This window comes from Brienomyrus brachyistius, chromosome 17 (genome assembly GCF_023856365.1).
Source record: "Brienomyrus brachyistius isolate T26 chromosome 17, BBRACH_0.4, whole genome shotgun sequence".
Taxonomy (NCBI): Eukaryota; Metazoa; Chordata; class Actinopteri; order Osteoglossiformes; family Mormyridae; genus Brienomyrus; species Brienomyrus brachyistius.
Window position 1 is genome coordinate 15300473 of NC_064549.1, and position 24323 is coordinate 15324795.

At 49.1% G+C, this 24323-nt stretch overlaps 1 protein-coding gene across 4 annotated transcripts in view; it reads right to left on the reverse strand.

The window, feature by feature from the left end:
- stard13b (StAR-related lipid transfer (START) domain containing 13b) overlaps nucleotides 1-24323 on the reverse strand; it is a 79639-nt gene that overhangs the window by 31146 nt on the left and 24170 nt on the right. Inside the window, exon 1 of one of the 4 annotated variants that reach the window (XM_048980686.1) lies at nucleotides 8098-8553. The exons of 2 other annotated variants lie outside the window; for them this stretch is intronic. In XM_048980686.1, coding sequence (XP_048836643.1) covers nucleotides 8098-8221 — 124 coding nt within the window. In that variant the 5' untranslated portion in view covers nucleotides 8222-8553. Of the gene's footprint in view, nucleotides 1-2293; nucleotides 2709-8097; nucleotides 8554-24323 lie in introns of those variants that run through there. One more of the 4 variants, XM_048980684.1, reaches the window with a different exon arrangement.

A 24323-nucleotide genomic window follows, 5' to 3' on the forward strand; every position in this document is an offset into this window, starting at 1 on the left:
CCCAATGTTGAAATGGATCTTGCCAGATTTATGGGCAAAAGTTCACGACGCTTAGAGAAATTCGTGGCCGGCATGAAGTTTACCGCGTCTCTGCCCCATCGGTCCTGCATCTCCACTTTAATCCGCACGCTGAGCTATCGCTGAAACAATGTGTGGTTCGAGCGAGTAGGATCGTGGAAAGTACAGCCCCTTATCAACCCCCATACACACTGGTATGTGCTGCACAGCTGTTAATGTACGATCTGCAGGATGCCATTAAGGCCACCTGTTCAGCCGCTGTGACCAGCAGTGACTTTAGGTCACACAGGCGGGAATTCAGAGGAACACAGGGGAGAAAAAAAACACAATCCACAAAGGGGGCGTTTTTGAGAATCACGCTCATGCGTCATGCTTTCGTTCCATGGTGAGGGACATCATGCGACGCGCTTAGGTGAAGACCCTGCCAGCCCAGTGACACCTGCGAAATGTCTGCTTAATTATTTTTAAATAATTTCCCCTGATATCATAAACATCAGCAGACTGAGGAGCTAAAATCTACAGAAACCTTTTCTGTTCATTTAAATCATCAGTATAAAAACAATGTCGTAACGTGCATGTATCCATCCATCCACGCTTAGGCAGTACATGGCTCTGCTGAGCCTGGAATCTATCCCAAGAGACAATGGGCATGTGGCACAGGCAGCCTGGATTTGGCTCTGATTCACTGCAGGGTACCATGGATTACAGATAATTCATAGTTCATGTACAGCACATTACCTGCTGTATTCACAGCCTGAAGAGGTGTAGACAACATTCTTTATCTGTCAGCTCGACGGCAAGGCACATACCTTTGATATATAGTGCATGCAGCCCAATCGTGAGATTCCATAAACTCCCTCCTCGAAAAGGCCTGACCTGTAGATTGGGTGGCTGATAAAATAGACTAAAATGAAGACCCCAGGACTTTATCACCTTTGGCGGGAAAGCATCTGAAATGTCTGTTTAAATACACGATAAAATCTATGCTTCCCGCATATTAACTTAATTTTGGACAGTATAAAATTATATCGGGTGATATTATCGATTGTCTGAGTTTTTCATTAAAATCTCTATCGAGACAAAGTGTTTGTATTGCTTGGTTGGTCAGACAATCAGGTTGCCGTCAGCTGACACCCTCCTCGGCGTGCAGCTACGGGAGATGCCATTGGCTACTGGCACGTCGCTCGGGTAACGCTCTCAAGCGTGTGTACCAGGGCATGCGCCAGTGCAGCCATGGGAACAGCTGAGCAGCATACAGTAATGTCTCTGTACGGTAGCCCTGAGACGGCACAGAAATATCCATCTGTGTGTTTGTTTGCGGTAGCTGGGTGTCCCTGTCTGTGTTGACTCAGGCAGATGGTCACAAAAAGTCACCTAGAAGGTACACGTGATGAGAGTGGCAGACTCCCTTCTGTCCAGCTTCGGGGAGGGGGCTTTTTCCACAGTGGTGTTATTTGTAGAGCCCCTCCTACAACTGCAGCCTCCAGGTAAAGGGAGGGACAATTTAAGCTGTGGCGGGAATGGATTTCGTCACCTATGGAGCGACGTCCTTGGTAACAATGAAACCTCCGGCTTTAGGCCAACGTAGATGAGTTGAAGTCATAAAGTGAGTGATTCACAAACAAACACAAACAAGCATTTCAGTAATTACATAAGTCATACCTGGCAGGATGTCTGATTTAGCTAAACTCACTATAGGCGTTTGTTTCAATAAACAACAATATTCTACTCACCTCACACGGACTTAAAGATATACAAACAAAATGTCTTTTACACCTAAACAATCTTTTGGATTTGTTCTATTTCCTCAGGTATCTTATCTTCCCACATTCGTGTCCATGTTCCAAAGGTCACAACATTAATCTGCTATCGTTTGTTGATTTTTTTCCAGGCAAAACACCTGCCTGTGTCCAGTACAGGAAAGACAACCTTGCCAAATGTCTTTCTAGGCTGCTATCGCTCACTCGCACTCCTGACTCGCACAAATCAGGGTCAAAGCATGTGAGGAACAGATCACCAAAGGCAAACGAAAGCAAAACTTGGGTTCTCAGTCTAAGACAAACTTAACACAAGGGTTAAGCAAATGGAACAGAGCCACGTAGCAACAGAGGAAACCACTTAAAAGTCAAAACTAACTCGTTTTGGAAACTCGAGGTGGAATACAGTAAAAACAGGGATGATCTTTGGGATTAAACATTTGATCTGTCTGAGTCGCGGAGTCCTGGGATGGGACACATGACATGGCAGCCCTGGGGAAGCCCTCGGCCCTCCATACCTTGACATATCTTCTTCAGTAGCTGTTGTCTGGCAATGATTCTCCCGAGCCGGTATCCGGATCGGCGCCGGCGGTAGTCCATCCTCAGGTATATGTCTTGAGTCTCAAGGGTCATGCTACCTAGGCACTCTCTGCTCTGGGTTTCTGGAAACTCTCGGAACATGACGGCTCCGGGCAATTGAAAGAGGCCCTTTCAATTTCCCCAAATCGCAGACAGAAACACACGCACTTACGGCGACAACGTCCAGGAGTGCAGTGAACTGGCAAGCGAAAGAAACGGCAAGAGCTGGCCTGGAGGAATAGTGCCAACTCTTCTCTCTTAGTCACGCGTCACATGACCGCCGAGCGGCCAATAGATACAGAGCACTGCCCACCTGCCTGAGCCGCAGCTAAAGCCTGTGTGAGCCCTCCTAGAGCTCCCTGCGTTCTGGAGGGAAGGATAAAACGGGGCCGGAATGCCTGAAGCATAGGAGAGGGAGGTGGGAGGGATGAAGGGAGGAGGGGGAACGGGGAATGTGGGCTGGCCAAGGAAAACATGACAGCAGAAGCCACACCCGTCCACAAAGCCGGCCCTCCCCTCCAGCGTGGCTGTCCATGCAGGTACCACGTTTACTCAGGAGGAATCCAGCCCAAAGTGGGCTCCAGCTGCGGGGAGTCTGGCTGGGGGTGGGGGTGAACACTAATCAGCCTGAGGCGGCTTCACTACTCACAAAACTCTTGCACCTTTCTGAATGTGAAATGTCTTAAACTGCTCAATACCCTGGTTTTGCCTCAAGGAAACGAAGCGTGTAAGATTGTGGTCACGCTGGAAATCAAATATCAAAGATGACATTTCACATTTTCTCCTCTCACTCTTGAAATATTGGACAATTTCCCAGAGTCAAATACTTAACATTTCAGAGGATTTTAGATTCAAGAATTAAATTAAAATAAATACATAAACCTAATACAGCACAGATTACATTTGCCTTCACTGTTCATATGTGCTAATATTTTTATACGTGATGCTATATGTTTCCATTAAAAGGAGCACACCGCCAGCAATACCAGTACAGCATTCCGTACATGGGCAGAGGTTAGCGTGGCCGTGCGGCATGGAAAGCTGGAGCCCCCAGAGCAATGCCAGTCCTGAGGAGGGATTTGTTCTCCAGCAACATGGAATAATTGAAGTCATAACACTTTAAATAGACCCCACGTCCTTGCCTCTGACCACACCCGGAGCTGGCTGGGGGAAGGCCCTCACGAGGAACGAGAGGTGGGCGGGGGGCTACCAGTCGATCGCCCTGCATTTGAATGGAGCACAACCCCCCCAAGCCAAACACAGCAGCTGTGTTTCGATCCACGAGGCCTGGGTACAAAGGGCCCGATTCAGAGCCAATCGCCTCTGAGCACTTCATAAACAGCTCCCCCCCAGCACCACCGCGCCCCTGCACACCCCCTTCCTCCAGAGATGCCCTCTTCTCTTTTTATAAGTGTTTTCACGTTTTTGGGGCTGTTTGCTTCCGCTGTGTTCCTGTAAAATGACTTCTATTTGGTTATCCGCTAAACACACACACACAGGCACAGGCGCACAGGCACGCACACACACAGGTACACACACAGACATGCAGGCACACACACACACAGGCACAGGCACACACACAGACACACAGGCACAGAGACACAGGCACATACACACAGGCACAGACACACACACAGACACACAGTAATACACACAGACACAGACACACAGACACACAGGCACACAGGCAGAGACAAACAGGCAGAGACACACAGGCGCACACACACACACAGGCGCACACACACACACACAGGCGCACACACAGGTACACACACACATAGACACACAGGCACAAACACACAGACACACAGGTACACATAAGGCCATGTCTATCCCCTGAGGTCAAAATGATGAGATTCTGGAACCAAAGTGAGCGATGTAGTCAAACCAACCCTGTGAATTCAGGCGGTTGAGTATGGGCCCCCAACCCTCAGCCGTCTATCCTCTTCATGTGGACACGGTAGTGGAAGAAAATAGATTCTTTTTGTCACAATTTACTTGCCAAGCCAAACCTCATACTGTAGACTCTGCAATTTTATGACTCTTCCTTTTACAGAGCTGGGTGTTTACCAAAGTGGATTAAATTCAGCGTCTCTCCAAAAGGTAAAACCGCAAATTCCCGACTGGAATTTAAACCTGGAACATCCGTGCTCTCTTTCTATTTCCGTGGATCTTATGACTGACCCAATTAATCTATACAGTCGCTGGGCTAAATTACATAAGGCATGAGACTATTAATTAAATCAGATCTATGAAAAAAAATGTATTGAATATTAATAGCCAATTTTATTGAACTGAAAAAAGCCTGCAGGTGATTGAAAAGTTAAACAAACACACCAGCCAGAAAGTGCAGGCTGGGGGGAAACATGATTTATTTACAAACGACTAAATATCTCAGCCTCTTGCCAGAACCAAAAAAATATATAAATACTAATAAATAAAATTTCCTGGAATTCGCATGAGGCAAGCGGTCAGGAATCACAGATTCAAAACATCTCGCTTTCAACAGCTCCTTAATCTGCCTCTTAGGGGACAGGGATGGAGAAGGGGACAAAGACGGAGAGCAGAACATGCCCCGCCCATAGAATAACCATAATGCACTGCTGTGGCAAGCTATCTGTGCCCCGGTCCTCACCCCGACTGCCCTGGGTTGCTGTCCGTGTTTAGAAGCCAGGGAAATGTGACCCATGAAAGGGATCCAGGTCGGTCAGAAGAAGAATTGACCATACCAGGAACCTGGCAGCCTTTCTAACAGAGCTTAGTGATCTGATGGGACCCAACCGCAGGAGTAAAGCGACGTCAGGGTCCATCTTGCCCGCAGGGCCTCTCCCCACTTTGCCCTTCATATGACTCTGTCTCGCCATCCCTGTGCGATGGCTCCCTGCGTGAGCTCCCCTCCGCCTGTGCACATGGCATCTCTCCATGACACCATGCTGCGAGACCCCTATCCAGAAATCCCAGCTCCCAAGCTGAGGGGAAGTGGGGGCTCTTATAACATGAGCCCCAGCCCCCCAAAAAAAAGATGGCTGACCGGATGCGTAGGTAAGTCGACACTCGACCAGCCTCGACACGCAACGGAAAAAGCTCCTCGCTCCTGGGATTCCTGGGAAGCGCTGGGGGCCACAACGACCCGATGTGACCCCGGCAGGTGCAGGCAGCGAGGGCTTTTCTGCCTTCCTCTACGTACCATATGAAGAAAAAAAAAATGCATATATATATTATACATACTTCCAGCTTATCCAGTACAGTGTTGGTGCGAGCCTGCAGCCAATGCAGTAAAGGCAGGCAGCTGCCTGGATGGGGTCCCAATCCGTCACAGGGCACATACACGCTGACACCCACAATCACACAATCCAGGAAATGTAGACACACCAATTTACCTAACAGCAAGCTTCTGGACTGTGGGAGCAAATGGGGGAACCCAGCAGAGACTCAGAACCTACCGAGCCAGGGCTGGGAATCAAACCCCTAACCATCTATATTGTACTTTATATACCTTCCTGCTGCACACACAAGAATATTCTCCAGTGACTAATAGAGCTCATCTTATACAGGAATAATAAGTTTAACATACATATTTTTTCCCCATAATGCCTATCCCTAACGCTAACATTTCCAGACAGCCAGAAGCCAGAAGGCTTTGTCTCTGACAGCAGTTTTTGGTTTGACGATTAATTACCCTGCATAACAACAAAAAGCATTAAAATACAAGCACGTGCCACCACCTCTGGTTCCTTGACATTAATTGGTCTTAGCTGCTAAGCCTGGGGGCCTCATTTGAAAAAAAGCCGTGCTGTGACATGTGTGATGCAAACACCCAGCACCCGCAGGGGGAAGGTACAAATGTAGGAGCTTATTACACCCATGTATCTCACTTGAGTGCCCCATGCTTTAGTCAAATGCGGCCAGCATGCGGTTCCCTTAACTGCTGCTCCACCTACTGGACCATGCCTAGTATGCCACTCATCATGGACATAACGGAGCAACCTGCAGCTGTCCCACACCCCCCTTAATTTCCTTCAGCTGGTTCCCCGATGCGCCCCAACTAGAGGTAGATATGAAATTCCACAGCAAAGTAAGACTGTGACAGGACCCCCCCCACCCCCCCCCACCATCCATGGAGCCCATCTAGATCCATCTGCCACAGAAGGTGTGTCTGAGGTGACCATATAAGGTTCATTGTTTAGCCTGAATATTAAACACAGCTGAAGGGACCCCGCCAGATGCATGTAACATTCCTAAAATATGTGCACAGGAGAATGCGGGTTTGTTATGTCGAGGATCCAGACAACGCACAGTGCAGCCGGTGAGCTAATAAGGTGTTTGGCCATGACAGCTGAACTGACGTGTTCCCTGCACACTGTACACGAGGCATTGTGCTGCCAGTCAACTTAAAGATGCATCGTAGGATTTTTACAAATGAAACCATTACTCAGACTACACAGACGTATAATAGCTGCATTAGAATTCCAACTCAATTTAACCATTTGACATTTTAAACGCATCCAATGTGAAACAGGCCGATCAATGGCAGGTGACCCTGGATTATGCCACCTAGTGGTAGATTGCGGGTACGGTATGGGGAAATAAATCAAGAAGCTTTTCTTGTAAAACACAAAGCCACACAGTCGGTTTCAATCCGTCATTCAGGTACACTTTGGATTTCAGGAAAGCGCACACGACAGATAAGAGGCTCGGTTATGCTTTAAGTGCCACCTAGCGGCAGGTCTGATACATAGCAAAGGGATGTAACTGCAGAAACGTAACTGTTAATTCAAAATACACTTCGTTAATATCCATTACATTAGACGGCAGTATTTAAAAACACAGATAATACATTTCATTTAACAAAATAATATATACCTGTTAGTAGAGTAGTATTTGGGATTTTACGACAAAAGAAAATCGTCCAGGTGTTACTATAGTGGCCAGTTTTGATATTCGAAATTACGATAGGTTTTCAAAAGTATTGGGACAAACATGAAAGATTGGCGCAATTCATACAGCCAAATATAATTTACCAAGGCAGACAAACGCAGTCAGGAAAACGTGTGAACTTCAAAAAAAACCTTTCACTGAAACTTAAATAGCGGAACGGCGAAGGGATGAGATTGGGGATTGTTCGGTAGAACGCAAAATGCTCGATTAGCACCTTTAAGCTTTTAATTAAGTTTAATTAGCGTCTTTAACAATCGAGTGTTTAAGAGAACTGTACGTATGATGCTGTTTTAATACACACGATATCCATATTCCCGTTGCCCGCAATATCGACAAATCGCCCCGCGATTAAACAGCGTTTTGGCCAAATGGTAATTATGCAGTTTTGAACAAAAATTGTTGATACGTCTTCAAATTAATTCTCCAAATACAATTTACACTTTGCTTTTGTAGGCCTGTTACATGTATACAGGATATAGTTTGTGGAGATAAAACTACAAAAAGATAACAAAATATAAATGATAAAGACCGACTTATCAACATTTACTTCACAACTGAAGCCACATTCTGCTAAAAACTGTAGCAATAGTTAAAGTGTAGTAATTAGCCTACTTTAAATTGCCATAACATTGCATAACACATTTCCCCCAATAATGTAAATCCTACCGAACAACACTGGGCGATGGGTGGGAACTCGCAGAAAAGACCTTCCGAAAATAAAAGCCACTTAATAACTGGTTGGGGAAGTTAAGTGACATTTTCATACTACGTGAAGAGTCACTTTGTGGAATGAAGCCGCACTGACCTGCAAGCCGACGCTCCCGCAGGTTTTTCCACAGTAAATCCCAAGCTTTGGACGTGGAGTATCGGAGCTGCTCGCTGAATGAGCGTCTGAGCCGCAGCCGCACGGACTGTCGCTTCGCTGTCATCGTGAACTCTGACACATGATAATAGTGTAATGTGGTCCCCCCCCCAGACAAGAGGCGCCGATTTCTCAGATTTAACCGCAAAATGTCTTCTCAGCTGGGCTCCTCACGCCGCAGATTTTCGTTGAAGGATGCGAAAACTGAACCATATATCTCCGAATCGTAAATGCATGTCTGTTCAGACCTTCTGCTCTTTTGCAGATATTCCTTGCGATGTTCTTGTTCTTGAAAAATGTCCGACAAAACGCGTCCCTATACGGCGACACGACTGGACCGGCGAAAGCTTGGACCAGATGTGCGCTTATTTGAAGTTTCCATTTGGGGCTTCTGCATATACAGAAGAGCGCCCCCCAACCCTCTCTCTCATTCTCTCGATCTCTCTCACCGCCCCCTCCGGAGCGCGTTTGCCTTCTCTGTCACCGCCTCGCTTAATGTAAAGCCAGCCGCAACACGCTCGCGTTCATACGTCTTTAAGGTTAGTATGAGTGGGTGTTAGAGGGGCATGGATACCCTGGCAGACTCAGGGGGCCCAACATTGTATGGGCCATTTAATACGAAAAATAATAATTAATACAATCGGGAAGCATTATACCTCCGCAAATTCTACAGTGGGAGACCCGCCCCTGCTCAGCAAAGTCTATGTAGGCCTACTGTATTTCTTCAGACTGAAAGTAGCAAATCTATCGAGATGCCAAAAAATTTCTACCCGCACCCCAGGGGATGAGCACAACCTCAGCAGTGAATTTTAAAGATTTTAGTGTTTTTAAAGATTTGTGATTTTATTCCAAAGACACCAGTGAAAGAGTTTCATCATATAGCTAATCAAAGGTTACCTCTGATAGCTGTTGTCAAACCTCCCCAAACAAACCACCACAGACGGACAGGTTTACACAAACGCATAGCCTAGGCCAGTGGTCTCCTTTATGAGAGTGACAGCTACTTCGAGATACTGATTCGCGACGGTAATTTGCCGATCGACCTGTCGATGGCGGCCAGCTGGTTGGCGACCACTGATCAAGACTGCTTGTCCTTTATACGAATAGTTATTTTTCCGGGTGGAATTCAAAACATGTCCTAAACAATTTCGTGAGTCAGTCCTGTTCGTTTATCCATTCATACAAAGAGCTCATGATGTTAATTTTCGCCTGTCATTAAGTTTTTTGGTGACACTAGGAAAATTTGCACGTCATATACATATATAGTCTGATAGATACAAAAGCAAGTCAAGCAGAACTTTCATGATATTTAAGATGGAACCATGACTGTCAATGAAAAAAAGGGGTGCATATAATGCTGAGCTGTGGTCTTCCCATCGTAGAGGCCTAAACGCAGCCGAGCTCAGGAGAAAACACCATGCTCTGCCAAGTAAGCTGGAAAATGTGAAAGAGAAACTGGGGGGAAATTCAGGGGACTGAGTCTGTGTGTTTACGTGTGCATGAGCACTATTTTTGTGTGAGTATGCACTGTATTTGTGTGCATGAGCACTATATTGTGTGAGTATGCACTGTATTTGTGTTCATGATCACTATATTGTGTGAGTATGCACTGTATTTGTGTGCATGAGCACTATATTTGTGTGAGTATGCACTGTATTTGTGTGCATGAGCACTATATTTGTGAGTATGCACTATATTTGTGTTCATGAGCATTATATTTGTGTGAGTATGCAGTGTATTTCTGTTCATGAGCACTTTATTTGTGTGAGTATGCACTATATTTGTGTGCATGAGCACTATATTGTGTGAGTATGCACTATATTTCTGTGAGTATGCACTGTATTTGTGTTCATGAGCACTATATTGTGTGAGTATGGACTGTATTTGTGTTCATGAGCACTATATTGTGTGAGTATGCACTGTATTTGTGTTAATGAGCACGATATTGGGTGAGTATGGACTGTATTTGTGTGCATGAGCACTATATTTGTGTGCATGAGCACTATATTTGTGTGCCTATGCACTGTATTTGTGTGCATGAGCACTATATTTGTGTGCCTATGCACTGTATTTGTGTGCATGAGCACTATATTTGTGTGAGTATGCACTGTATTTGTGTTCCTGAGCACTATATTTGTGTGAGTATGCATTGAATTTGTGTTCATGAGCACTATATTTGTATGAGTATGCACTGTATTTGTGTTCATGAGCACTATATTTGTGTGAGTATGCACTGCATTTGTGTGTGTATGTGCACTGTGTGTGCAAAAGATCTGTCTGTGGGGACAGCGCTCCTCTGTTTACATGTCATGGGTCAAGGCTAAAAATTTCCCCTGGCTTGAGAATTTGAAGAGGAAGGGCCTGCATTCTGGGGGAGAGCTGGATCAGCAGATCGCAGGAAGAATGGAAGGCATTTGCACCAGTGTTCTGTGGCCTTCCTGCCATCATGAGGGGGCCTGACAGGAGGCCTCAGAAACTGCACTGGGTGGGATTCCACTGGCCTGTCAATCACTGGCCAGAACAAAAAATGTGGCCAATAGGAATCGAAAGGGAGTCGCCACCCATCCCACAGGACTTAAAGCCTCACCTCTCCCATCAGTAGGGGCAAAGCTTCCTCACACACACACACACACACACACACACGCACACACACACACACACACACACAGAGGCAAGAAACAGCCCCAAGAACACAGGGTACAAAACAGGGGAGTTTCTAGCTATCGAAACGATCTGGGGCTAAGCCAAGCTTACTTGGGGCTTGATCTGCTTTGTTTTTGAAGGAAGACTATGATAATCGATAATACGAGGGCTAAAATACTCGAGGCCACACCCAGAGTTATGGGACCTAACGACGCCCATGGCACATGGCTGTCCCACACAAAGGGGAAAGAAAGTGCCCCACCACCAAACTGGGCCACACGTAAAGTGGGACGTACCACACATGCAGGGTGTGGCTGGAAAGCAGCTGAAAACAGTCAGATACACATAACATAGAAAGCAGCCCATATAAGGGGGCCAACCTCACCCCCCCCAAACCACAGGCACCCCAAATGGTGAATATGCAGTGACTGTACTGTGCCAGTCACGCACAGTGTAAAAATAGGCAGAATCTCAACCACAAAGTCACACTACAGTACTACCTAAATAGCTAATATTATTGCATTAATGAGTAAATGTAGCCACTTCACTGGGCAAGAGGTCATCTTCAAAAATGTACCTTTCAGGGTATTTATTTCTGCCATAAATTAGTCCATAAAATGGAAAGACTGGATCCAGTTAGGTCTGAGCGATACCACTTCCAGCTTTATGATGGTCTGCCCCTTTCTGTGACAGCTTTAAGTGATTCTGTATGTCTGAAGAGGCTGTGTGTGTGTGTGTGTGTGTGCGAGCGGGTATACCTATCCTTATGGGGACATAATGTCCCCATAACGAGATAAATATACGTTTTTCCTTATGGAGACCGGTTTCTTGGTCCCCATAAGGGAAAACTCAATTTAATAAAAACCTGTGACTGCAATGAAAAAATTTAAAACTCTTGTATTTTGCTTGGTTACTTATGGTTATGGTTAGGGCAGGGTGGGGGTTAAGGTTGTCATAGATAGCGTTAGCATTTTTCTCATATAAATGGAGTGGATATGTTTACCCGACATTCGGGTGCATGTGTGAGTGTTTATAACCTTTCTGTAGAGTCACACTGAGTCCTTTGGCAGGACACCCCTCAGTTCTGACCTGGTTCTAGTCAGGCTTCCTGACCCCCCCCCCATCCTGCTGAACATGTCATTGCTGCATGACTCACAGGGTGACAGCTGTCCTCAGAAAGCAGTGGGGGGTTATTTTCAGCTGCCTTGTCCGGAGTTCAGGAGCAGCCCTTCGGATCATGCATGTGACACTCGGGTGTCCCGTCTGGGGGGACCACCTCCCCCGTCCCCCATCCTCCGTCATGTCAGATACTACCAGGCAGCAAGGAGCATCAAACCGACACGAAAAATGGATGAGAGCCAATAAAAATATACGGATGGGTACACATGTGGTGGAGTGCGACATTGTGGGTTCAGAAGTCATGCAAGTAATTCGAAGGTTGTTGGTTCAAATCCCACACTTGGCAGAGTAATTACCCCATTAGGCACCAGAGCAAGGCCCCTAACCTCCAACAGCTCCAGGGACTGGCCGCCCCTGCCTTCTCAAATTAACGTTGCTTTGGAGAAAACCATCAGCTAAATAAGTGAAAGGGCAAAGTTTAATGGGACAAATTTGACTCTGCAGTGGCAAGACCAAACAACACTCTTTACAATGAAGAGCTGCTCTAATCCAGTGGTTTACGGATCCCACATACATACAGCTGGATGTTCTCCTTCAGTTTGTGTTAAGCAGCCTGTCTGAGGATACAGCAGATGCCTGAAAGGAGCTGAACCTTTGGGGGCAAGATGCCAGTAGTAACAGAATTAGTCAGTACACCGCTCAGTGTCACACAGTAATCATTTATATACATCCTGTTTACTGTTTATCCGCTTAATCCAATGTGACAAAGAGATCAAGCATCTCGGGTACCTTCATTGTCCCCAAGGGGCAATTTGTTGTACAATTATCATACAAACAATAATAAATAGAGAATAATAAATATACACTAATAAGCATAAAAATCTGGATTAAAAACCATGGACAGTATGAAAATCAGGGATCACGGTTGGTCAGGCAGCGCTGCTCAGCTTCCCGACTGGTAAACTAGTGAGAGAAAGTCTTGGGTCAGTTCCTATCAGCAGTGCCATACACTAAATAAAGCAAACTGCATTAAAAACTGTATAACAGTGAACTGAACAATAAAGACTGTACATAAAGCTGTACAACAATACACTAACCCTATTCTAACCCACTGAGCCTCTGCTATACATTTATCCAAGTCTGTATGTAGCACATGACTGCTAAAGGAGATAGGATCAATAATGCAGCAGACTCATTAGGAAACAGAAAAGAAATAATTGCTTATAGAAACAACTTCTTTTTCAATACCGTTAAACTTTAAAGTTTAACTGCAGACTTAGGTCCACCATATCCGGTCAGTAAACTTTAGTTCATGACATTGCTGCAGGCATGAAGTTTCAAAGGGTGTGGGGTTCCTACTCGCTAACTGAAGAGGCATGTGGGCCACCGCTCACAAAGAGAACTTCCTGCTGGAGGAGGAACCAAATCTCTTCACTGATTGGGTCCAGCGTTTACATGGGAGGTCCCACGGCCAAGCCCCGGAGTCCAAAGCAGTGCCTTTCCCAGGCTAATGGATCCAAGCTCTGGGAATTTTCTTGTTTTTTTTTTGCCCTCTTCTAAACGCTTGCCTCTGCTCTGCCTTTGAGATGTCCATGTGTTTCCCAAGAGCCACAAAAGGCTGCGTTTCTCCAAAATAGCAGGGGGCCAACGGGGCTGCTTGGTCACGGACGGCTTCTTCGTTCTCAGCAGTGATTATCAAACCTGCCCAGATGCCATAATGCATCACAGTACATTAAGCTCCACAAAGACGGTCTTACTCATCTGCTATTTGTTTTCTACTTCCCTTTAACCACAATATTCTTTTCTTACTAGAAGCGCGCCAGACAGAGATAACGATGACATTGAAACAAAAATACAACCATTACGCCTGGCACTACACTAGATGCTGATAGATCTGTAATGCAAAGTGCATCCGACTCCCTGCAGTGCTAAGAAGATGCTTGCTGCAGGGCACTGAACATTTTAGCAAGCTGTGTAAGTCAGGCGATAGCTGAGAGCCGGTGTTCGGGGTTTAGATGCTCATCCACTGCACTGATTATGCTCCATAATAAGCAGAATAGTGCCTTTATGTAAATCATGCTCATTTCACCTCAACATGCTTTAGAAATGTCTTGGAACGGGCAGGCCGTCAAGTCTGCACGTCTGTACGGATTTGTACGGATCTGTATGAAGAGGAGTGTTTTTGCCAGCGTGAAAGGGAGGCCCCATTTTATTTGACGTGGGAATACACCACGGCAGTATTATAAAAGTCTTCTGGGACAGCATTCCAGTGCGTATCGCACTTGGTATGTCCGTTTAACGACGATACACTTTTTTGTTGAGCATTTGCGAGACCCGACACAGGTGAGGAATGCGACACGGGGCCTCGGTGTCCTCACCGCTCGTCAGAGCCAATACCGGGCCTTCTCGGTGTCCCCAACGCTCGTCAGAGCCAATACCGGGCCTTCTCGGTGTCCCCACCGCTCGTCAGAGCCAATACCGGGCCTTCTCGGTGTCCCCACCGCTCGTCAGAGCCAATACCGGGCCTTCTCGGTGTCCCCACCACTCGTCAGAGCCAATACCGGGCCTTCTCGGTGTCCCCAATGCTCGTCAGAGCCAATACCGGGCCTTCTCGGTGTCCCCACCGCTCGTCAGAGCCAATACCGGGCCTTCTCGGTGTCCCCAATGCTCGTCAGAGCCAATACCGGGCCTTCCCGGTGTCCCCACCGCTCGTCAGAGCCAATACTGGGCCTTCTCGGTGTCCCCGCCGCTCGTCAGAGCAAATACCGGGCCTTCTCGGTGGACCACGGCAACCCTCACGAGAAACATCCACACTCTCCACAGCACCTGGCCCCCATTAGAGAAAGCACATGCACTCAGACAGGAAGACATAAAGGAGAGCGATGGCCGGAGAGGCACTACCATGCCGCAAACTTCATTTCTACAGCCTCTATAACACACGTTTAACCAGAGTCTGCTTCCTATTAGCTGTTTAAAAAACTGTAAATTGGCATTAAAACCACAAGCTGGACTTTTTGATAAGACCTATTTCTGGACAATAATGAAATTACTTGTTTTTATCCTGAATAAATTTAATTAACATACAGAAAAGAAAGCAAAGTTTAATGGTGGAAATCAAACCGTAACTTTGAAAGAGGAAAGATATGATATTTTGAAAAAAATAAATCTATGAATGTTCCTTGGCTAGAAATATGAAGAATTTATGAGCGTGTAAAAAAATCTAGCAAAATTTGCTTTCCTTCAGATAATCTTTGCTAATTGGAAGAGCCTGTAAACCGTTTTAATTGGCTTTATGATGAGCTTTGACCTTACAGTGCAGAGGTCAGCGCTCAAAGACGCTGACGAATGGGAGGAGTTAAAGGTGAGCCTTAAATCAAAAGGCTTCCATGGTCGTCTCTCCCCAGGCAGGTCCATTTTTAGGCAGGTTTAATTTTGCTGGTATGCGGTCTGGCTGTCGCGGAGCGTCAGCTATAGTAAACAGCGACGGTTCAGACATCTCAGGGCGAGGTGGCAGGCAGAGAAAGCGGCAGCGCGGAGCGGGGTGACAGCCCCCGGAGGGGCTCCATTTCAGCTACTGCTACCCAAATGTACAACACAGCTTCCGGAAGTCCTGATCGAAAACCGCACCAAAAATTGCGGTCTGCGTCCATTTGCATCTACATTTATTTACCGGAGGCTTTTGTTACAAGAAATGCACAAATGAGGCAAAAAGCACATTGCAAACGTATGGCTGTCAGAGGGTTAAATAAGCGTGATTGCAGCTGGGCCGAGCTTCCGCCGCATGTCCAGGTACAAGCGTGAGCAGTGTCCGAGCAAACTGAACGTGACGGTACAGTTAATTACTTGATGATTTAAACATTTTCAGCATAGAATAAATGTGACAGAGAGTGATGGTAAAGAAGACACACATTCGATGGAAATGGTGTGAAAGGAGGAAAAGCATTTGTACAAGCAAGAACTAGCAAGTTCTGCTGGCTTCCGGGCCACAGGCCCAAAGAGGCCCTGGTTCTGTGTTAGCGCAGTTTGCACGTTCTGCCCATGGTCATGCAGGGAATTACAGCATGTGCATCTCCGGATGCCCTTCGCTGACTCTTACAGCTTTATTTGTCTGTGTATAGGGCATCGAATTACCGTAACTCTACTGGATGAGCAGCTGCAGAAAATGGATGAGGAAGGAAATGTCATCCATTGATTTATCTGACTGCTAAAAAGAAGTACATTACAGGGCAAGCTGGCAACTTGATGATCGGCGACACTGACTAGTAACCACGAAGCCGCCGGTTATCGGAACCACCTTAGAGCAACCCGCTTAACTATAATCTCTGTGACAGAAGTCCAGTCGAAGAACTGGGTAAATTTGTCTGTTTCTTTAACATTGCAGCTCTCTTCTTTGACCAAGTGCCACTTCAGATCAAAGCAAAGCAGGCAGGTATCGCATGGGTGAAAAAAATCACAGTAACCTGAATCACAGTAACAAATTACTGTCGCGTACCACCTTGGGTTACTCAGAGTACCTATGATGGTATGTGTACCCCAGTTTGAGAACAACTGCTGGTCACAGACACAAATTCCACCTAGACACTCTGATTCTTTGTACCAAAATGTCAACAGGTCAACACAGGAGAGTGCCGTACCAGGCAGTAAACTTTACCCGCTAATTATTGCTGGTTCCGCAAGGCTCTGAGGGCCCAGATAAAAGCAGGCCGATCCCCCGGTGAAGCTACAGCTAATTTGGCAGAGCCGCCAGTGCTATTGCTCATGGGGCATTAATTGGGGAGGAATAACCATGAAGCGAAAGAGAAGCAGGCATTGTTGGGCACAGCTGTGCTGGGGGCCCCGGACGGGAGCAGGAGGGGCCGGCCTCCTCTCCACCAGATTATTCAAATCTAATGACTTCCCTACATAAAGGCCGACTTGGTACAGCGCTCTCAATCACAGGAGGCCTTGAAATGCTTTGCTTCCCCAAGCGGCATGCATGTGGGGTGAATCCCTTCTCGAGAGTCTCGCTCCAGAACGGCTCCACAGGCGGGCGGGCGGTCCATTGGGGGGGGATTCAGGTTTTGGAGCCCACGGCCAGCAGCACCTGGGGGTGGCACATTGAGGTGGCCGCCACTGCTCACTGGCTTGTGTGAGAGCACCCCCCCACCAGAGCCTCCGTCCTCCAACGCTCGAGAGAAACACAATGAGCTTCTGAAGAGCCAGATGCATCCAGCCAGATGCCCGGCATCCGGATAAATGAGCTCCTCCCCAATTTGCTATGCAGAGAGGAAGAGGCGTACCTGACCACAGCTTTTGGCCACATGCGTTTCAAACAGCAAAGTCTCTCTCCCCGCATGGATATGGGGAACCATGTACCATGCAGAACACGCCTCACAGACCAGCCTCCTTATTCTTTAACTAAAATCTGCTCTCTGCACAGACCCCCCAAACCCCCTTTCCCAGATCACTGTGACTGAGGCCCAGACCGACTCCCGAAACAGCGCGGCCTTCTTCCGCGTTTCATTACCAGGTTTCTCAGTGGCAGCTTCACCTGGACTGCGGCAGAGCGAAGCTCTTCCTGTGACTACAAATCCCTCACCCACTCTCACACCAGAACACAGGCGTCTCACCCAAACGACCGAAGCAGGCACCTCTACGTGTGACCTACAGCCCCCTCTAGGAGCCAGACCCCCCGCCAAAGCTTATAAAACCATTACATCTTATCAAAGTCACACCCACGACATTAAGATATTAAAAACACTGACGCCCAGCTGAAGATTAAATCGCAGGGCATAACACAGGATTGATTTTTCTCATCTCGCGGCACCACTGAGGCTGAGCCGCTGCTCTTTGAGCCTGAAAGGAAAGGACACTAAAACCCTCTGTAATAAATGTTAAACAGGCATATGCTGATTTTTGAGCAGTAACGTGTCGATCGGTGCATGTTTGTGAGGCGTGAAATAATGTAATGATGTTATCCCCATTTTTAAATTTATTTCACTGCTCATCACTGTTTCTTGATAGCTGACATTAATAAAGAAAATCTACATAATCTAATATGCGACCTCCAACCCTGTCCTGGACATGAATTTGGAAAATGGATGGATGGATTGTCGGATTAGTAAGGTTTCTTAAACAGTGGTGGCTACCTGGTAAACCTTTACTTTTTATGCAAATAACTTAAGGTTTAGCTGTTTACTTTAAGTTTAGGGAGGATTTTCTGCAGACCTACAAATACCCTCCCGACAGGATCCATGCAGGGTCCGGAAACCTCCGGTCATTTTCCACATGTGGAAATTTTCTGCGCAGCAGTCAGGCCAGCAGAGCCTTTCCAATCTTGTGCTCGACAAATTTAACCTGTGATGTCAGCGGTCTGGCTTACAGGGCGGGGGGGATTGGGGACCGAGAGAGGTGGTGAGGACCTGGCGAGGGGCTGTAGAGCCAGATCGTGGGGTGCCATCATGCGACTTAAAAATGTGACCGAAAGGAGGAAAAATACAAGAAGGGAAAGCAAAGAGCTAAACTGACACAGTGTAGGAGATTGCAGGGAACTGAGTGGGCACAGCAGAGATGAAGCACAGCAGAGGCGGGGCACAGAAGAGGAGGGGCACAGCATGGCGGAGAACATCAGAGATGGAGCACAGCAGAGGCGGGGCACAGCATGGCGGAGAACATCAGAGATGGAGCACAGCAGAGGCGGGGCACAGCAAGGCAGGACACAGCAGAGATGGGGCACAGCAGAGGCGGGGCACAGAAGAGGAGGGGCACAGCATGGTGGAGAACATCAGAGATGGAGCACAGCAGAGGCGGGGCACAGCAAGGCAGGACACAGCAGAGATGGGGCACAGCAGAGGCGGGGCACAGGAAGGCGGAGCACAGCAGAGATGGAGCACAGCAGAGGCGGGGCACAGCAGAGATGGGGCACAGCATAGGCAGGGCACAGCAAGGAGAAAAACAGCAGAGATGGAGCACAGCAGAGGCAGGGCACAGCAAGGCAGGGAACAGCAGAGATGGGGCACAGCATAGGCAGGGCACAGCAAGGAGAAAAACAGCAGAGATGGAGCACAGCAGAGGCAGAACACAGCAAGGCGGAGCACAGCAGAGATGGGGCACAGCAGAGGCACCGCATAGCATTGTCCACATGACAGTGAGGTTTCATATGAAAAGCTCACAGAGGCTCGAAGGGCACAGTGCTTCTTTCCAGCACTTCTCACTGCTCGCCTTGTACTGCTTAGAGGTACAGATAGTCCCTGTGAAGTCAGGCCCCCTTCAATGTTCATCTCAGTCCCTGTTACTCATATCCCAAGTGGCATCTTAGAAAGTCAGAGCCCAATAGCAGTTTCTGCAAACTTGGGGCGGAGCCTGAGAGCCTCCAGTCACGTGGTGGCTTCCCGGATCAGAAATGCATCACTTTTGCCATTTCCCGCTGCCCGTGTTTACCACAAATCAGAGCCACAGATCTATGTCTGGAATTTAGGGGGCGGGGCCACGTCCTCTGGTTGGGATCTGCCCTCCGTGAGAGCTACATGACCCCTTGCATCTGCCTGGGACCCCCACGGAAGGCCGCAGCGAGGCAGCGACCCCTTAGCTGGGAAAGGAACTTGTGTTTGGGAGATTTGCTCATGGGAGGGGGGGTTGTGTGGTGGGGGGTGGGATGGGACACAGTTGAGACACACAGAAACTCTGGAACGAATGAGCAGCCTCGGAAGTTATGTTACGGTAGCTGGCGTGCCGCTGGCGGCGGGGGTGCAGGATTTACATGTACGGTACGGGGTGCCGTCCTTGCACAAAGGGGCCATTTCATGCCATGATGAATGATCGCATTGACCGGCACATGACTGCGATATAAATACACAGCGGAGGCATGTGAAAATATCACTCATTCTAAATTAATAAGCGCTATTAAATGCTGCCATCAGAATGACTGTATTGTCATCGGCGAATGCCTTGTAAACAATCCGAATTAATGGACAACCTGTGCCCATCCGAGAGTGCAAACGAGAGGTTAAGCGCTCGGAATTAATCCCATCAGGCTCTATTTTGAGGAAGCGGGCTGAGTGTGAAAGAGTCTAAAGCAGTTCACTGGAAACATTCATACAATCTCGCAGGCCACACGCATGCAGGCAGGCAGGCCCAGGCCAGCTGGAAGGCCTGCGTTCCGAGGAGCAAGAAAATGTGCTGATGACCATCACATGGGAAAAAAGACAAATAAAAAACCCTTGGGTTTTCCATTTCCTTGAAAGTGGATAAAGACACCAAAGAGAGCTATCGGCCTAGACTTTGGAATGGCCAGGTCTCTGCAAGCGCACTGTGACAGCAGGGTGGACGTTGGGCGATCCCGAGCGCACTGTCACAGCAGGGCGGGTGTTGGGCGATCCCGAGCGCACTGTGACAGCAGGGCGGGTGTTGGGCGATCCCGAGAGCGCAGTGACAGCAGGGTGGGTGTTGGGCAATCCCGAGCGCGCTGTGACAGCAGGGCGGGTGTTGGGCGATCCCGAGCGCGCTGTGACAGCAGGGCGGGTGTTGGGCGATCCCGAACGCGCTGTGATGGCAGGGCGGGTGTTGGCCGATCCCGAGCGCACTGTGATGGCAGGGCGGGTGTTGGGCGATCCCGAGCGCATTGTGACGGCAGGGCGGGTGTTGGGCGATCCCGAGCGCGTTGTGACAGCAGGGTAGGTGTTGGGTGATCCCGAGCGCGCTGTGACAGCAGGGCAGGTGTTGGGCGATCCCGAGCGCACTGTGACGGCAGGGCGGGTGTTGGCCGATCCCGAGCGCGTTGTGACAGCAGGGCAGGTGTTGGGCGATCCCGAGCGCGCTGTGATGGCAGGGTGGGTGTTGGCCGATCCCGAGCGCGTTGTGACAGCAGGGCAGGTGTTGGCCGATCCCGAGCGCGCTGTGATGGCAGGGCGGGTGTTGGGCGATCCCGAGCGCACTGTGATGGCAGGGCGGGTGTTGGCCGATCCCGAGCGCACTGTGACGGCAGGGCGGGTGTTGGCCGATCCCGAGTGCATTGTGACGGCAGGGCGGGTGTTGGCTGATCCCGAGTGCATTGTGACGGCAGGGCAGGTGTTGGCCGATCCCGAGTGCATTGTGACGGTAGGGCGGGTGTTGGCCGATCCCGAGCGCGTTGTGACGGCAGGGCAGGTGTTGGCTGATCCCGAGTGCATTGTGACGGTAGGGCGGGTGTTGGCCGATCCCGAGCGCACTGTGACGGCAGGGCGGGTGTTGTCCGATCCCGAGCGCATTGTGACAGCAGGGCAGGTGTTGGGCGATCCCCAGCGCACTGTGTCAGCAGGAAGGGTGTTGGGCGATCCCGAGCGCGCTGTGACAGCAGGGCAGGTGTTGGGCGATCCCCAGCGCACTGTGTCAGCAGGAAGGGTGTTGGGCGATCCCGAGCGCGCTGTGACAGCAGGGCAGGTGTTGGGCGATCCCGAGCGCGTTGTGACGGCAGGGCGGGTGTTGGCTGATCCCGAGCACGTTGTGACGGCAGGGCGGGTGTTGGCCGATCCCGAGCGCGTTGTGACAGCAGGGCGGGTGTTGGCTGATCCCGAGCGCACTGTGACAGCAGGGCAGTGTTGGCCGATCCCGAGCTCGTTGTGACTGCAGGGTAGGTGTTGGGCGATCCCGAGCGCACTGTGATGGCAGGGCGGGTGTTGGGCGATCCCGAGCGTGCTGTGACAGCAGGGCGGGTGTTGGCCGATCCTGAGCGCACTGTGACAGCAGGGCGGGTGTTGGGCGATCCCGAGCACGCTGTGTCAGCAGGGAGGATATTGGGCGATCCCGAGCGCACTGTGACAGCAGGGTGGGTGTTGGCCGATCCCGAGCGCACTGTGACAGCAGGGCGGGTGTTGGGCGATCCCGAGCGCACTGTGACAGCAGGGAGGATGTTGGGCGATCCCGAGCGCACTGTGACAGCAGGGCGGGTGTTGGGCGATCCCGAGCGCACTGTGACAGCAGGGCGGGTGTTGGCCGATCCCGAGCGCACTGTGACAGCAGGGCGGGTGTTGGGCGATCCCGAGCGCACTGTCACAGCAGGGCGGGTGTTGGCCGATCCCGAGCGCACTGTGACAACAGGGCGGGCGTTGGGCGATCCCGAGCGCGCTGTGACAGCAGGGCGGGTGTTGGCCGATCCCGAGCGCGCTGTGACAGCAGGGCGGGTGTTGGGAGCTCCGGAAAACACAGGAACTCAGAAACAGGAGCCCACGGCTTCCACAGCGACACAGCGTTCCAGCCCAAGAGCGGCATGTCAGTCTCAAGTCGAGCGTGGGGGCCAGGAGAACCTCTGCCGAACGTGCCTATAAATACGCAAGCAACTGGCGGATTCGTTTGCCTTCCTTTAAACAGATCCAGATTCTCTCGCCGTATGCTCACTTGGGTGCTTTTGAAAATGGAGGGTGGGGAGGTGGGGTTCTGTTTTCATATGAGAGACATTTAAAAACCAGACGAAAAACAATCAAGCTAGGACAGGAGGGTTCATATTTTTTCCGTGGATGTCTAGCAAGGATGTGTCCCTGAGGAGAGGTGGGGGAGGTCAACCCAGTTCACGGGGGAGCATGTTACTGCACCTCACAGCAGCGTCCTAAAGCCAAGGACATTTTTAACGTAGCTGAACTGTATATTTATGGCCATCTTCGAGCCTTTAGCCTGTGATCAAGACCCATAATGGATCTTGTAAGTTTCATACCTAACACACCGTGAGATGGATTGGCACCATTGTCCAGGGAGAACCCAGCTTGTCCTGGCAGAGTTTCTCCTGGATACACAGGTGTGGAATATGCAGGCCTGAATGCTTAGCCAAAGCCTGCATTCCAAGCAACATACAGTTTTCAGAACTGGATATTTTCACTGAAACAGTCCAGGTTAAGTTCCATGCACAAGGGTATCACAGCAGGATCCCCCCTGGGACCCTTGGGTTAAGTCCTCGCCCTTAAGCAATATGCTGCCTTTCTACTGTCACCCATAGGAGCTGTAGTTCTTAGTTACAACATTTAACCCCATTGAAGGCCATGTGGGAACGGCTGATGTTGGTATTAAAGCTGTCAACCTTTAGCCTCTGGTGTGTCAGTGATAGCTGTAATGACATATTCCTCCTTGGGGCATACCCCAGCCTCTCCCTGTCCTTCCACCTGAAATGGGAAACGACGATGTGAAAGACGACGCGCGACTCAGATGCCAACCCAACGGAGCTGTGTTCTCGGGCAGTCTTGCGTTGCTCCACATCAGCACTTTTCAGCCTGAGGGAGTGCAGGTCATGTTCATTTTAAGGACGTGCCCTCCTCTGGCTGGTTTCACCTGACCTTGGAGTGACCTTCAAGCCCCTCCTCACGAGGGTGACGTAAATCAAACGCGGAGCCGTCTCTAGGTACAGTGATGAAGGAAGCTAGGGAGGAAGCCAGAGGGAGGCACTGAGAGGTAGAGATGGAGAGACAGGGAAGGCTGAAAGGGAGAGAGACGGAGAGATCAGAAAGATTAAGGCAGATGCAAACGGAGGGAGAGCAAAGGAGGTCAAAGCAGGCAAAACGAGGGAAGATTTATAATCAAGGGTTAAGCAGTCGCTGCATTCGGGAGATAAGTTATGGTATGTTGTTGAGCAAAGACAGGATCAGGAGATTACTGGTGTGCTTAGGTGTCTTAAGATTAGCTGTTCACCGGAAATTCAACTCTGAGGCTCGGGAGAGAGGCAGACGAAGAAGATGGGATCGATAATGGGCTCAGGGAGGATGCGAGAGTTACCGCTGGTCCAGAGGGGCTTTTCCAGCACACAGAGCAGTGGTTGGGAGACTTGGGCTTGTGGCCAACTGGTTTTAACAAACGAAACCGCCGTTGTAGCCTTTAATAAGGCACTTAACCAGAGCGTCTTCTGTAAATAGCAGTGTAAACGAGCAAAAGTGTAAAACCCCAAGCTGAATAAAACCATTTTCTAAGCACAAAAGAAGAGAACGCATCCTTATCTGTCGATCTGAACCACAGCCTGAGGATTCCTGGGAGGAACACGGCAATGAATAACACAATCGCGCCCAGGAAACAAACCCAGAAGAGACAGAATTTTGTTAAATCCCTGGAAAATCTGGATGACAACTTCAGTCTTAATGTACACATTTATTTACAAGCATACTTACTGACATGTCAGCATCTGGGTCACAGTGACACCCTTGCAATCTGGGTTTTTACCACATGGCCAAAATATACGAGTGGACCCAAGGGGCCACTTTCCTAATAAACATCCCTATTCTGTGGGCAGCCAATGACCTGAGGAAGCGTGTAGTGGCTAAATGCTTAAGTGAGTGTTGCAGAGCATATGCTGGACAGTGAGGTTTGTTAGTCGAACGCGTCCTCATTTCCTAATATGGAGCCAGTGGCTACCCAATCCTGTCAGCTGACCTTTATTTCCACAGCTGTATTGCACAGATCATTAAAATGCAGTAAAT